General features: G+C 44.6%; 2 protein-coding genes across 2 annotated transcripts in view; one reads left to right on the top strand and one right to left on the bottom strand.

The window, feature by feature from the left end:
* Positions 1-39: 39 nt before the first annotated feature.
* LOC126981425 (sarcosine dehydrogenase, mitochondrial-like) lies at positions 40-11,053 on the bottom strand. Its single transcript, XM_050832440.1, has 13 exons — positions 10,888-11,053; positions 10,069-10,198; positions 8,669-8,837; positions 7,910-8,073; positions 6,280-6,439; positions 5,410-5,598; positions 4,965-5,170; positions 4,251-4,413; positions 3,822-4,108; positions 2,295-2,492; positions 1,964-2,164; positions 1,128-1,455; positions 40-1,019 (listed from the first exon to the last, which is right to left on the bottom strand). Exons 2-13 carry the CDS (start codon positions 10,171-10,173, stop codon positions 454-456), a joined length of 2,736 nt encoding a protein of 911 aa, XP_050688397.1. The 5' UTR covers positions 10,174-10,198; positions 10,888-11,053; the 3' UTR covers positions 40-453.
* A 3,742-nt stretch (positions 11,054-14,795) lies between these two features.
* The window catches only part of LOC126981423 (uncharacterized), a 1,565-nt gene continuing 422 nt past the window's right edge, over positions 14,796-15,938 (top strand). Inside the window, exons 1-3 of the mRNA XM_050832432.1 lie at positions 14,796-14,940; positions 15,251-15,467; positions 15,753-15,938. The exon at positions 15,753-15,938 is cut by the window's right edge and continues 422 nt beyond it. Coding sequence (XP_050688389.1) covers positions 14,929-14,940; positions 15,251-15,467; positions 15,753-15,877 — 354 coding nt within the window. The 5' untranslated portion in view covers positions 14,796-14,928 and the 3' untranslated portion in view covers positions 15,878-15,938. The remainder of the gene's footprint in view (positions 14,941-15,250; positions 15,468-15,752) is intronic.

Genomic DNA, 15,938 nt, shown 5'->3' with positions numbered 1-15,938 from the left:
ATCAATCGAGGGAGACCTATATCTGCATATCCATCTAAATCATAATGTATTTTTTTATTTGTTTCAATGTGAGTGGACCCATTCGTTATTTATTATTATAAAAAAAACACGATAATTTATAGCCCCTAGCAAGATAAAACATTCAGTCAATAACATTAATGCACTCTAAAACACACATTAAAGATTGTCAAACTCTGTTGCCTGTCAGACATCTTGCTGGAGGGAAAACTTTTTTATGGAAGGTCGACAGTGAGCCACAACCATAATGTATCTGTCCATTCATTGGAAATCACAAGTGTTTACCATTTAGTAACTCCATTAGATTAACTCTAAAAGATGCACCAGCCTTGGAAGTGATATTTGATGAGGCCTTGTATATATATCAACAAAAATTTCCTTATTACTATGATCAGGTCTATCCATGGGTTTTTGACATGGCTGGGCAGACTCTTATCACTCCTTGTAGATGCCCTTCACCCGCAGATTTGATGGGTCAAACGGTGGACGGGAGTGAAGGGCCACAGGGAAGCGCTCACCCATAACGTCAAGTTCCCAAGTCCCACTGCTTAGGAATTTTTTTGTAACAGGACCGCCCTCGGGGTGCCGCACGTAGCCATAAGCAATGGCGCGGTCTAGACTGAAAGCGTACTCCGCTCGGCGAGTGTAGCCTACCACCTGGTTGTCACGAATGATGCCCTCCAGACCCCAGAGAGGCTGCGATCCATTCTCCAGTGTCATCGTCACCAACTTCTTGGAAACTCCCTCGGCTCGCTGGCGCTCAAGGGCAGCTCGGCCTCTGAAGTCGGTTTGTGTGGTTAACTTACAAGTGAAAGCAAGACTGGCCTCAAGGGGAGTGTCATCGGGAGTAACATCGCTGTGCCAGTGGCGGTAACCCTTCTCACAAGACAGGGAGTCCATGGCACGGAAGCCAGCGTTGGCTATTCCCCGCGGCTCTCCAGCAGCCATCACCGAGCGGTACACAGCCAGGGCGGAGTCACGTGGCACATGCAGCTCCCAACCTGCAGATCAAAACACTCTTTTCATCATTTCACATCTCGACATCTCCCTCTCAAACAGATAAGGGTTTGTGCCAAGTTCACCATCCCTGAACGAGAAAGCAGACTCACCTAATTCTCCCACGAAGGAGAGCCTGAGAGCGCGAAGGGTGTGGCCACCCAAAGTAATGAGCTTGTGGGATGAGACTGGGAAGGAGGAGTCTCCAAGGTCAGCTTGAGTCAGCTGCTGTAAGATGTCCCTGCTGTGTGGTCCCTGCACCGAAAGAAGCGCCAGGCTCTCCGTGTGGTCTTGTAGGGTGATGCGCCACCCTCGCTTCCTTGCTTCCTTCAGGATGTGTCCTTCACAGTAGCGGCCAGTGGATCCTCCCGTGGTGATGTAAAACCATCGTCCCTCAAAGGAAGGGTTGCATGGTGTCCCATCACCTCCTTCACATACACTCTGCCGGCATAAAATGTGCTGTATCCCTTCACCAAAGGGACACAAATAACCACACAACACAATGGAATCTCAGGAAATACCATGATGATACCCAGTACTACTAAAGATTCAGTTAATTTTACAGCTGCATAACTTCCTTCACACACAAAAAAACATGGTTATATAAAAAAAATCCAGCCAGCGCACCGAGAAAGAACACCGTTTTGACAACTACCCTTTACCTGTACAGCCGTGTTCTTGTAGTTCAACACACCCTCCCTGACAAGTGTGTTACTTTGACGCACCAAGGTTGGGTTGAGATGCATCAAAGAACACCGTTTTGACAACTACCCTTTACCTGTACAGCCGTGTTCTTGTAGTTCAACACACCCTCCCTGACAAGTGTGTTACTTTGACGCACCAAGGTTGGGTTGGGATGGATCTCACAAACTTTAGCCAGTCTTGCCTCCACTGTGTGATGGAGTCTTATGTTCTAATATACTATTAACGAATATAGCCATAGACTCACCACCGTGAGGTCTGCCTCCACACCACCACGATTATTCAGCATGCAGGTGTATATGGTAGAGCCTGAGGGACGCCCCATGTCAGCGGAGAAAATCCAGTCAACAGTCTTCTGAGCATCTGGTCCACTCAGGAAGTACTTGCCAAAGGAAGTCATGTCAAATACGGCAGCGCGTTCCCTACAAGCCGCACACTCCTGCTGGATCTGAAAGACAGAGAGTATTTGCTTTCTCTAGGAGCAGCCAAAGTCATATGTCATTCAGCGGCGGTACACATATTTATTACATTAAGTTGATTCATTCCGTAAATCTTGATTAAGACTCTGGTGTGAGTACCACATGGTGATGGGCGGGAAAGTCAAATGTGTAGTCCTGTTTAAGGAGGTTGTAGTAGGGGTGGTCAGTGTGCGGTGGGGTGTGGTCGTAGGCACCGTACCAGTCATAGGGAAGAACAGGTGCTGGGCTTGAGTGAAACCAACCAGGGCGCTCCCACCCGTTAACCTCCTGGAACACACAACCTGCTGCCTCCAGCTCCTGTTGAATGAGACAAGCATTTTGTTTTATCCACATACAGATTCCTAGTAGCATGACCTACAGCCTTCATCTCCTTGTAACCAAGTTCCTCGATCACCATCCTCAGCAGATAAAAAGGGTCCCCAGAACAATGTTTGAGGAGGCAGAGTTATGGGGATAAGCGCTCTGAAATGGTCTTAGATGGACTTTGGTATATTTCATAAGTGTTTGTTAATTGCTCGTCATTGTGTAAAGAAATCATTACACAAGATAAATTAATCGAGATGTCCATTTTTAGCACTCATTTTTGTCACAAGAGTTTGGCATTTCATTTCATGAATCTGTGCCATGATTCTTAATCATGGTCTCTCCCATGACTTTTTTTTTCAACTTCTCAATTATGTTTACCAAATTCACATTGATTTTTCTCCTGATAAACTCTTTCCCAAACCAATTTCTGCCCATGGCAAGGCCTGCTCCAGTCCCTTACCTACCTGTCTGTCTACCGCTTTGTATCTCTGAGGCCCTGCTCCCTCACAGGAACTTCCTCGAGGGGGTGACCACGGCAGAAACGTCCTCAACTTTTCCTGTTCCGGCAGCCATCCTCAGAACACTCATTCCCTTGCCTACCAACTCTCCTATACTCCATTTTTCCGGTGGTTTCCCCGTAACACTCTGCCCCTCAATCCTGCTCTCATATTACTTTCTTCACAAGGTAATCCTTATTCATTCTTATCACGTGTCCACACCGTCTCAGAGCACCGCGCTTCACCCATTCCACCACTCCGCAATTCATTCCCTCCGTTGGCACACCCACAGCAGACCTCTCATGCTTTCTCCATTCCATCATGAGACACTTCATGCACTTCATATTTACAGGTCTCCCTGGCTTTACGATGTCGGAGGTCTTTCTTGCAAGTGCTTCGTTTCTCCTCAACTGTTGTTTTCTTTCATCCGCCACCTTGCCGCCACCTTGCCGCCACCCTGCATTCCCTTTCTGTCCTGTTTCCACTCACCCAATATCAAACTGCTGCCTTAGTTGCCTTAACCACTGAACTCTCAAAAGTCTTAACACCTCACCCACTCCAGCAGTGTGATCCATTCCTACTCCTGCTCTTCCAACAAGTTCCTCTCCCCTTTATGCGCCTGTTTGTAGCCACTATCACATAATCTACAGCTTGTCAGTTCCTTCCTCACATTTTCCTTCTTCCTGTATCTTTTATAATCCACTTTCTCTCACATCCTTATTGTTGCTTGCAGTGGTCAGAACTATTAACCATTCCTCTCCAAACTTTGCGTCCCCTTTTTCACACTCATAAGTGCCTTAACTCATTCCCCAGTTCGTCTTACCTGATGGAGCGGGGAGAGCCTCTGTCCTCGCCCGGCAAGAGGTTCGTCGTGAGGATAGAGGACGCTGTAATTGCTGGACAGACATTCCTGGGAGCGAGCCAAGACCCAAGCCTTGTTTTTGGATAGTGGCGGGTGAAAACGTCGAACATCCATGTAAAAGAGATCAAGCTCGGGCTCACCCTTAGCCACCCACTTGGCCACCTGGTCTCCACATCCGCCTGAGTGCTGCATCCCGTGACTACTGAAGCCACAGCAGTGAAAGAATCCTTGCACGTTCGGGTCTTCTCCTTTAAAGCGTGAAAAATATATGGAAAACTTAGTTTGAATAAATTATACAAAGAAAAACCGATAAACATTTATGAAGACTAAGAAGAAAGTAATTAAAGCTCAGAGTGATAAATGCATTAAGTTTAGAATACTGTAACTTACCTATGACTGGCTGACCATCAGGGGTAAAGGATTCGGGACCCACAATTGTTGTCTTGATGCCAGCATTCTCCAGGGCTGGAATCCGCTTCATAACTTTCTGGTACACGGGACCGAACATACCCCAGTTCATCTCGAAGAGTCCAAATGGGAAGTCAGGACTAATCTGAAAGAAAAATGTAGTCTTCCGAGACATTCCCAGTTTCATACCTGAGCAGCGTAATGAACCAGCACCAGCAAGGACTAAACCAAGAAGACGATGTAGTTTCCTTGGGCTGGACACAGTAAGTTGTAGAAGCATGAGATTTTAAAAAAAAAACCATTATCTTTCTTTAATCCAAATAGATAAGAGAGGACTGCCATACTTTTGATTACAGGCGTAATTTTACATCTATCTGTAACTCCGATATAATTTTACACAGTTCTATGGTAGGGTTTTGTGAATATGCTGTGGGTTACATGGACATTATTATACCACAGTGCATGAGATCCAAGTCAACACTGTTCTCCTTGTGTGTTTATTCTGGAAACTATGTGCATAGTACTCGGCCGTGATCTTTGATGAGACTGAGCCCTCAATGGCACACTCGAACCTCAGCTCACTCGCATTACCAGTAATACTACATCTCCCCACCAAGTGAACTGACATGAACGTTTTGAACTCATAATCTGACAAACAAAAGAATTCTTGAAAGGAATACAAACTGACCCTCTCACCTTATCGATGGGGTCCGGGTTGGGCTCGAAGGACCCGACGATGAGGCTGTCTCCCTGCATCTTGATATAGCAGGAGCTGGTGTATTCTCGCACGTTTGGTTTGCCAGCCACCCCAGGTATTGTCTCCGTCACCACATAGCCATGGCGGAAAGACTGCAGAGGGAGAGTGACCCCGATCATAGAGGTGATGGTGTTTCCCCAGCTACCTGTAGGAATTGAAAACACGGACACCTGGAAAAGCAGGCAACTGTTTTTTTTTTTTTTATACAGCAATGGAACCAGCTCAAGGGCATAAAAAACAGAAAACAGCAACAAAAAAAGTCCGCCAAGCGCCGCTCCAGCAAAAAGAGTACAAGGATGGTTAGGAGTGCGGGTCAGTTTCGGTCGGAGAGATGTCTGCATACAAGCCTCTTTTTGCAATAACATAGAGCTGCCGCGGCCTCACCCGTTGCGTTGACCACCGCATTGGTCTTGATGATGCCGTAGGGGGTATGCACCTCGGCCACCCGCCTGCCCCCCAGCAGCGTCTCCGTCGTCTTGATGTCCGTGACAGGGCAGCCCTCCACCACGCCCGCCCCCGCCTGCGTCGCCCACCGAGTCAGGCCGCGGCACAAACCCGCGGGGTCCATCTGACCTGTGGGTGCATATCACCTCTGAGCAACGCCGGACCGTGTCAGGTCAAGGTAAGCACGTGAGTCTAACTACTACGGCTGTAACAAACACCGGTTCCAGTCCGGAAGAAAAAGCATACAGGCAAGAGTAGTCGCCCTATAATGCCTCGCAAAAAAAAAAAAAAAAAAAAAACGAAGCTGCTAAAAATCTTTTTAAGATATATGCTACAGAAAGTAATTGTGATAGAAACTTTCATAATATTAAATCAATAAAAAAAAACAATTTAAAAATCTATCACGAATATATTCGAAACTGTCGATGAAAGTCATTAGGAAAACATAAAAATGGATGCTTAAAGTCGGACCCAGTAAATTTAGAATAATAGTGTAGAAAGCAAGCACACACACACACACACACCCACACACACACACACACACACACCCACACCTATATAAATATAAATATATATATATATATATATATATATATATATATATATATATATATATATATATATATACATATATATATATATATATATATATATATATATATATATATATATATATATATATATATATATATATATATATATATATATATATATATATATATATATATATATATATATATATATATATATATATATATATATATATATATATATATATTACGCAAGGACAGTGGCAGAGGCGTGGAAGACCTTCAGTCGGGGAGTAGATGGCACAGTTGACGTCGCTCGTCTCCATCAGCGGGTAGATGTCCTTGACCTGTGAGGGGGTGATAAGATCGCACTCGTACTCCATGGCGCGCATGAAGGTCACCCATCGCTTGAAGTCATCCTTCCGTACTTCTGGGCAGCTCTGTGGCGGTAAATCATCATCATCATCATCATCACCATGATCATCATCATCACCATGATCATCACCACAATCACCATCAACAACAACAACAACAAAGATGAAGTAACTAAACATAATTTTTTGAGCCACTTCATTCCTCGCGGCGAACACGGTGGGAAGGTCCAAGGTGGAGGTACATATGATAACGGTGACGGGTCAAAGAAGGAAGGACGCCCACTGATATGGAACACACACACACACACACACACACACACACACACACACACATAACTATTTTTTAAATGACACTCTCATAAGCAGGTCTGTGTGCGAGAGGGATTTAGGGGTCTTAGTGAGCTCTGATCTCCGTCCAAGGGCACAATGCATTCAAGCTAGAAATCGAGCAAATAGGGTACTGGGATTTATTTCAAGGAGCGTAAGCAACAGAAGCGCCGAAGTCTTCCTGAAACTATATTTAGCATTAATTAGACCTCATCTTGACTATGCGGCTCAGTTTTGGTCACCTTACTATAGAATGGATATCAAAATGTTAGAATCGGTGCAGAGGAGGATGACTAAGATGATTCAGGGGTTGAGAAACTTGCCATACGAGGAAAGACTCAAACAGTTAAACTTGCATTCTCTAGAAAGGCGAAGGGTGCGTGGAGACATGATCGAGGTTTATAAATGGATGAAGGGGTTTAATAAGGGAGACATTCATAAGGTTTTGTTGGTAAGAGAACCGGGTAGGACACGAAGTAATGGGTTTAAACTGGATAAATTCAGATTCAACAGGGACATAGGCAAAAATTGGTTTACAAACGGTGGTGGATAAGTTGAATAGGCTTAGCAGTCATGTGGTGAGTGCTAATACAATTGTCACATTCATAAATAGATTAGATAAATTCATGGACAGCGATATTAGGTGGGATTAGATACACGGGAGCTACACGGGAGCCTAGGTTCAGACGAGTTGCCTCGTACAGGCCTACCGGCCTCTTGCAGACTCCTATGTTCTTATGTTCTTATGTTCTTAGTACACAGTGTACGGAGACACAAATAATACATCCACCTGCTCCACCAGATATGATAGTTCTGGAGATAATTGTTTACATGTAAAAAAACAAAAACTCTCATAGGCTGTCGAGGTGATACCAAAGCTGCCGAAGAAGTTCTGTGTAATTATACTGAACAATAAGTAGTGTGAATAGTTACCAAATATCTTTATGAACAAAATTGATTGCGGCAGTTACTTGCTCCACACTCCAAGAAGACTGAATGTGTTATTTGAAAGTAACTGCAACGGATCCAAGTAATTTGTACCAGAGACTAAATATGGAGAGAATTAATTACGTAACCTGATCCTTATGAGGAATATGTACTGTTACAGTGAAACCTATACCGTGATGTCACTGATTGTTACTAAGCTACATATAAAGATTGCCACACATCTGCCCTGTTTGATGATCCCTTATCAGAGGTACTCCTCACTCTGGTCGATGAGACGAGGAGCGACCCGTTCATGATCCAGCCAGGACTGACACCAGTTTCAGCCTCCAGCCGGTTAAGGATTTGGCGAGTTGTCTGCCGGAGCAAGAAGTCTGTCTCGCTTCTGGCCAGGCCGTGCATCAGCCCCGCTGTGTGCCAGGTAGTGCCTGTGAGGAGGGAATGGATCAAATCCGTGTCTTTGCTAATAACACATTCCCTCTTCCCGCATCATCTTCCTAATTTGCTTTCCTCTTTTGACGTTCTGCTCTTCTTATATATCTGCACGGCATGCGTTCATGTATTACTGCCGTACCATACATAATCATTCGGTCAATTATTCATCAAAGGCTCGGTCAGTTGACCCATTGTTTGTTGCAGCTAATACATGGACCTTCGTCATACCATTTTGTAACTGATCAGTGACTACAAATACTTACTGTGTTCAACTTATAAATTTCTGGCCTTGGAAACAAGCAATAATGATCTATGGATAATTGCACGACTGGTAGAATGATTGAACATAACTTTAAACAGGCTCAGTGATTTTGTTTCCAGGAGCAAAATTTTATTCAAATAAAGCAGTATCCCTAAATAAACACGCAATTCATATCGAATTCAATTTATTAATCAGTGAAGTGGATAAAAAGTTTTATATTGTATGATTCTAACTCGCTGATTAAAAAAGTAAGTCGAGATGAAAAAAATATGATACGATTTAATCTTATCCAAACAACATGGACAGAGATAGAGAGAATCGGTCACCTGCTGTCAACTGGTGAGCCTCCAGTAGCACCGTGTTGGTGACCCCCAGCTTGGCCAGGTGGTACAGGCAGCTGCAGCCGAGCACGCCCCCGCCTACCACCACCACGTCCGCCTCTCGCGGCACGCGTCCGCCAGCCACATTTCTAGCATCTCCCGCGTTTCTTTCATCCTGCAGTCAAAATTCGTGGGGTTAGAAATTTTGTATTTATGATATCCACAAAAAAATTGAGACGTTAATTTTTTTGTGTAAATATATTTTGCTTTTTTTAAAATATTTTTTTAGGTGCTGCCGATAGTACCAGTAGGCTGTCTTGAGGGGTCTCCTGGACGGCCCCATCCCCGTTAGAGGCGAAGACGAATTTTATTTATAGTGGTTGCCGTGATACATGACACTTGCTTGGCCCATGTTGCCCCCGGTGCTCCACTTGAACGAAGCCACTTAATTTAGGGTTGATTAAAGATCTGGCAGCAAGCGGGTAATCTGCAGTCGGCGATTTTTTTTTACATCGCGGCCTTTTGCGCCGTTAGGCTTTTTCACTGGTGGAGCCTGATGGTCGGCCCAGCCCGTTGTGGTGCAGGCGAGTGTTTATAGTGGCGCCATCTTGTTTTGGCTCATATTGCCCCCCCGGAATTCATCTTTGAGCCTCTCTTTGGAGAGGTAATCTAGAGTCCGGGGTTGATGGATGGTCTTCAGGGCAGCATGTGGGTAGTCTTAGGCCACTCGGCGGTAACTGAAAAATCCCAGCTGTGTGGCGGCCAGGATGCTTGAAAACTGTCAGCGTGCATCGTAAGAACAGTCGTCGAAATAGCTGTCATCGAGCGTGGAGGTGAGGAAGGAAATGACATGGTGTCTCTGAGCTTGAGCTTGATCTTGATGATAATGCTCAGGGCACCTATCAGGTGCATGACACGCATATTTGTGTTGTCTGCTGGGGGGACGGGGAGACGAGTGTGCAGGGGAGGGAAGTAAATCAAGTGTAATTGTTAGTGTTGGTGTGTTGTGGTGACAAAAGAGCGTGTATTTGTTGTCTGAATGAGTCTATTGTTCCGCAGTCTAAAATCTGTTGGGGGAGGCTGTTCCTGTCAAGTATGAAGCGTGGAAAGTATGGCTGACAACGTCGGAAAGCAAAAGTGTCACGTGTTATGGAATTTATACAATTCTTCGCTATTATCTTAAGAAGCGACACATTCATAGCACTATATAGTCTTATTTAATGTATGCAGAATATCCACTACACAATTTCATATGATAAATAGCTAAGTGATGTGGCAGCGCTGTGGAGAGGCTCGGGCCTCACCCAAACGGGGTTCATACTTGTGTCTGACTGTAGCTGTCTATATTAACGTGCGAATGAAACCGGTGTATAAAATAACCTGATGAGCTGTGACTGAAGGCGTACCTGGGGGGCGGGGGTGGTGGCCGCGGGGCGGGTGGTGGTGAGGGGTCTTGCGCCCGTCACCAGCCGGCGCAGAACCCGAGCCCGAGACGTCGCCTGTCTCCACATGGCAGGATGCCTCAGGCGAAGGATCCTGGGGGTGAAAGGAAAAAAGAAAAGAAAGTAATGATAGCAAAACATACGTTTGTTCTGCTGTGCTGACAAGGAGCGACAACTGTCCCCCCTTGAGCACGGACGATGGGTGTGTGTGGTGTGCCCAGGAGTATCCAGAGATCAACTAGAAAGCTTGCTCTAATCAGGAGGATACTTGCTGGCAACAAGTCCAGCATGTGATCAGGCCTTGGTGAATTACACACACACACACACACACACACACACACACACACACACCGTGGCGCAATTGATTAGAGCGCTGTGCTGCCAGGCTTCACGGTCTGACAGGGCGGCGGTTTGAGCCCGCTCAGGCCGGATTCTTTCCGTTGACTAGGAGTGGCTACTGTCCCCCCTTGAGCAAGCGGGATGGGGTGTGTGGTGTGTGAGGTCCTGGCAGTACCCAGAGATCAACGATAAAGAGCACTTGCTCATGTCGGAAGGGTACCTGCTGGCGATTACGAGTTCAACACGTGATCAGGCCGTGGTGGTGAATTACACACACACACACACACACACAGACACATCATATTGTTTACCTATTTTCTGTTGATTGTGTTAAATATACCCGGAGATGAGGGCTTATCCGATGAATTTATAGGGATGCTCTACTTCATATCCAAAAACGTAAAATGAGAACTTACAATAACATCAACAACAACAAAAACTTACCTCCTTGCCTGCTTCCTCGTGCTAAATTCTCGTTAAAGAGCTGCTGGTCCGCGCAATGATGTCTGATAAAACTCAAGTGCTGCGGACAGACTGCTGGCCGCCGTCAACATATCGTACCGCACTTCTCGCTCAGCGCAGAGCTCGCGGTATGACAGCTGTGATGAAGGCTGTCTGATGTTCATGAAAGGAGCCTGGATGGGGATTCAGGTTGATATGCTGCTATACTCAATGATAAACTAATAAATGATAGTCGAGTGTCTGAAATTATGTTACGAAATTCGACTTCAAACCCACACTAAATTCCTCGATAGGAGTTTCAACACTTACCCTTTGAACTAGTAAAGACGCCATTATCTATGTTTGATGATATTGGCTTTATGATTGTACAATGAAAACAAAAGACTGTCTATCTATCTATCTGTCAATTTATCTTTCTATCTCTATCTACTTTTCTATCCATGTCACACACACACACACACACACACACACAGAGAGAGAGAGAGAGAGAGAGAGAGAGAGAGAGAGAGAGAGAGAGAGAGAGAGAGAGAGAGAGAGAGAGAGAGAGAGAGAGAGAGAGAGTATATATAGAAGGAATTGTATAATTAGATACTTTAAGTTGCTGAAGTTGCTCCCTTGAATGCTACCCCGCCGGTCCTGGCCTCGCTGTTGCCAGGAGCTTCGCCGCCCACCGAGCTCCCCCGTCTACCAGCTGCACGCTCTAGCATGCTGGGGGCGGGACTATATTTAGAATTCACGACTATGATCCCTCCTCCCTCCACACATCCGTGCATTCCCTCGCAGGCTATGTTGACAAATCTGTACGCTATTCTAATTAGTGCCCACTCATTTCAGGAAAAAAAAAAAAAGGGAATCTGAAGTGAGGTCAAATAATGAACTATTGTCCGGAGATACGTCTTTCCTTTGACAGCTAATCTTTTGTATGTCTTATTTTAGTTTTCCATAGAAGTAAATTTTCTGGTGAGTACTGATTGGAAAGGTGCGTGCAAACTGGCGGACACACTCTGTACCTCAGTGACTGTAATGCTGGGATGTATAGGGAGGAGAAGAAACTTAGAAGTATAAGGAAAAGACGTAGGTTAAGTCATTATAAGTGATTACAAGTAGTTATAAGTGAGCACAAGTAGTTATAAGTAATTATGCTCACTTATAACTACTTGTAATCACTTATAATGACTTAACCTACGTCTTTTCCTTATACTTCTAAGTTTCTTCTCCTCCCTATACATTCCGGCATTACATGATATCTTTTTGGCTGGCGTGGAATTTTATTATTTTTTGTTAATCCTTCACTTCAACGGTTTCCCTTAACCTATGAATTTTGTTTTCCATTAATGATTTTTATTGTCCGTTGTTGTTGATCCGTGTTGTTGCGACGCCATCTTCTCAGTTTCTCGGTTAATCAATCATTAACTCGTACATTTTCCTCTTCCCATGTTTATCCTTGCCTCTTTCTAATCTCTCTGGTATTTGCAGAATTTACGGCAAGATGCTGCAGTTTCCTTTCATGCAGACGTCGGTTATGTACTCGGAATTCAGACAGGATGTTCCAGTTTGTGACCTTGATTGCACCAGTGAAGGGAAGAACGTGCGAAGCCACAACTTGAAGCTATGGTCGGAGGTGATCATAGTGGACACTGAACATAAACTCGGAAAGCAAGAGCCAATCACTCCCCCGGTTCTGCCAGGGCCGGTTGGGTGGGTGGGTGGGTGCAATGCCGCTTCAAGGCCAGAGAAGGGTGTGCCTGGTGGATAACCTTGCTGCATTTACCCCACTTGTTGTGCCCGTATGGTTGCTATGCCTCGCTGCGTGTTTCATTCCGTGGAAAGCTAACTTGTTTTCTTGTTCCCTCTCTCTAACTGAGGGTGGATCGGTCTCTCGAGCACATTATTTAAAATCTGCGATGAAATCATAACATTTTACCACATGCATACTTTTCTCTGGCCATACATAAGATCGCATACTCTTAATAGTTTTTTCCTCCCCCTCCCCCCCACCCCCCCCCTCGCCGTTGCCACCTTTACAGTTTCAGGTTCATGCAACTCAGGGTCGCCGTTGTGTCCAATTCAAAGGGCCTTGTGTAGCCAGGGTTAAATAAAGTCGGTGATGAAAGAATCAAACTTTTATTGCTGATGCCTTTGACAAATTCATGATAACGGTGATGAAAACAATTGTTATAATGATACTACTACTACTACTACTACTACTAATAATAATAATAATAATAATAATGGTAGCCCGCAATGGAAGATATTCGACCTGTCATGCCCCAGACAGAATGCAATCGCTTTCACCACCTTATTCACTGCAGGGAATGAATGGAATGATGGTGATGATGATTATGATGGTGCTCACGGTCATGGTATTTATCATCATCGCTGCAGCATGTTAGCGCAAGACAGTCCTGCTAAGTTGTAAAGAAGGTGCGCTGACGTGTTTTAATTGACTCCTTTGAGCCAAGAAAGCCCCGAAGGAGGGCGAGTGAAGGCACTTGTCGGGAGCAGGTTTTGATGCCACTCCCGATCGACTCGTTTTTCAAGGTTGATCCAAGAGCGGTTAGAGCAAAACAAATCTCTCCCTGATTGTTGCAAGGTTTCTGGTACCAGTGTGTTCATGTTATTATTTTGAAGTAAGCAGGAATTAAGAGTAAGGCTGCACAGGAATAAATGGCGCCACTGTAAAAATTGCCTGCCCCATGACGGGCTTGGGCCGACCACCAGGCCCCTGAAGATAGCCAATCGGCGCTATAGGCGAACACGTAAAACAAAAAAGAAAATAACACAGAGGAAAAAAATCTAGCGATTTGTTCTACAGGACAACACTCATTAAATGTTCATCACATTTTATTATAGCTGCTTCAGGCCCCGTTCATCTCGGTAAACTACTTCCCTGAGGCGACGCTGAGAATTGGCGTGTTAAGACTCCACCCACAAAAGACCATCAGCCCTTTAACTTCCCGGATCAGCGCATACCATTGACGGAGTCTACTAACGTCAGTGCAGAACAAAGAAAGAGTTGGTGAAGGCCATGTCGGAAATGAATAAAAATAATAATACCCAGCAGCGGGAGGCTTCGGGCTCCCTGCATTTGATTCTAAAGTCCAATGACCTTGCCTACACCCTCTCCTGCCAAGGCTCACGTAACCTCCTCCATGGCCTCCCTCTCTCACTTCCAAATTGACCTGGTGTTAGAGACAACCATGTAGAGCTAAAACCGACCCCCCAAAAAAGATGATAATTGCCTTCGTTGTTTTCTTCTATTATGGCATACGTGTGTGTGTGCGTGTGTGTGTGTGTGTGTGTGTGTGTGTGTGTGTGTGTGTGTATATATATATATATATATATATATATATATATATATATATATATATATATATATATATATATATATATATATATATATATATATATATATATATATTGACAGATGGATAAATCTATACAGACAAACATATTTGTCCCTTTGCCCTACAGGTATCAAAATTGGCCACCGGAGCAGTTTCTTCACTTATGGCAATATGTGAGCGTCGACCACAATGGAGTCATTGACCGGTTTAAAATTGGCCATCGGCGGTTAGTGATCGGTTCGGGATGTGCAGCGAGCGGCTGGTTTGGTTTAGCTTAGCTTTATGAATCAATGTAACTTTGGGAACCCCGTCTTTCGGGGAAGCGAGAGTTAACAGCCAGCATTTAAAATAACAACAACAACAACAACATGCATAGAATGGAGAACAACTACAACCAAGTTGAAACTCCAGTCCAGCAAACTCAAAGCAAAGACGTCAGTCATAAAACAAATCTTTGAGTAAAAAAAATAATTGTAAGTGAAATAAAAGAGAAAAGCTGGTATAAAACTTTGGTGAACATTTTGACATGATGGTGATACAATATGAATAAAGTTACCCAATAGGGCAAGGCTGGCCGCATCCCTGGAGAGATTCCAGACTTCCAGTTGTCAGTGTGGGAGTGGCTGCTGCGGCCGCTGGTGTCCTGTAGTTTGCTCCAGGGAAAGCTGCCCAAGACATGGCGGTGACGGTAAGGCAGCAATGACGTGACTATTTACCGACACAATAACATCAGAATATCGAGAAAAAGATTATAATATTGTCAGGATAACTCATATATCACTATACACACACACACACACACACACACACACACACACACACACACACACACACATTTCCGCAGACTACATGAGACGGTCGAAAACTTTCGACTTCCCGATAAGTTATCATTTTTTCGTCAACATTACTGGACATTGCGTCAGACTTAGAGATAGACTTAGACTGAGAGATTTAAGGGGAAAAAAACACCCATTAAACTAAAATAATGATATTGACAGAGATTCCGGTGCCTGTTATGGCTACTGGTGTTAGCGACGGGTCTGTGGTCGGCGGTGGACGCCGTGCACTGGCCCCTGGGTTACCCAGAGCCCGAGCCCGAGCCGCCACGGCTATTACTTGTGGAGGCACCTCCAGCGTCCTCAGAGAGTGAGAGTGACGAGGACGAGGACGACTCACTTGAGACCATCAGAATGTACAACCCTGCTGCGGATACCAGTAAGAGTAGCTGTCTTTTAAACTCTAATAGTCCGTGAATAGCATGACATTTAAATAATACGGTCTTTTCTCACTAAGCATTCATATTTCATAATTTATATTATATCACTATTAAAAAAAAAAATCAAATTGGAATTTCACGAACAACCAGATCGAATAATAGACTAAAAATTATTATTCAGACTAAAGTTACTCCGAAACCTTCCACAAACTGCTGTTTTTACTGTGACGGTCATAAGGCTTGCCATTCCCATGTGAACCCTGACGGACTTGTCCTCTTTCCAGGCTCATCGAACGCCTCTCCTATCTTCCCGATCGGCCCGTACCCAGACTACTTTGACAAGAAAAAAGGGCAGGCATCGGGCGACAGGCGGAATGAGCCTATAGTCTGGGACCAACTTTTTGATTAATGGTGTGTGTTGGAAGCTTCTTTGGGAAGAAAAAAATATATATTCAACGTTTACAAAAGCG

The sequence above is a fragment of the Eriocheir sinensis genome, chromosome 48, assembly GCF_024679095.1.
Source record: "Eriocheir sinensis breed Jianghai 21 chromosome 48, ASM2467909v1, whole genome shotgun sequence".
NCBI classification, from domain to species: Eukaryota; Metazoa; Arthropoda; class Malacostraca; order Decapoda; family Varunidae; genus Eriocheir; species Eriocheir sinensis.
The sequence above is the reverse complement of the archived record's forward strand: the minus strand, read 5'-3'. Positions and strand labels throughout refer to the sequence as shown.

Excerpts from the sequence above, each read along its gene's own strand:
- LOC126981425 (XM_050832440.1), bottom strand. The coding sequence starts at position 10,173 with ATGTGGAGACAGGCGACGTCTCGGGCTCGGGTTCTGCGCCGGCTGGTG. Across the intron at positions 6,440-7,909 it reads TCCTCGTCTCATCGACCAGA|AGCTGCCCAGAAGTACGGAA; the intron begins GTGAGGAGTACC and ends TTACCGCCACAG. Across the intron at positions 2,493-3,821 it reads GGCTCTCCCCGCTCCATCAG|GAGCTGGAGGCAGCAGGTTG; the intron begins GTAAGACGAACT and ends CTCATTCAACAG.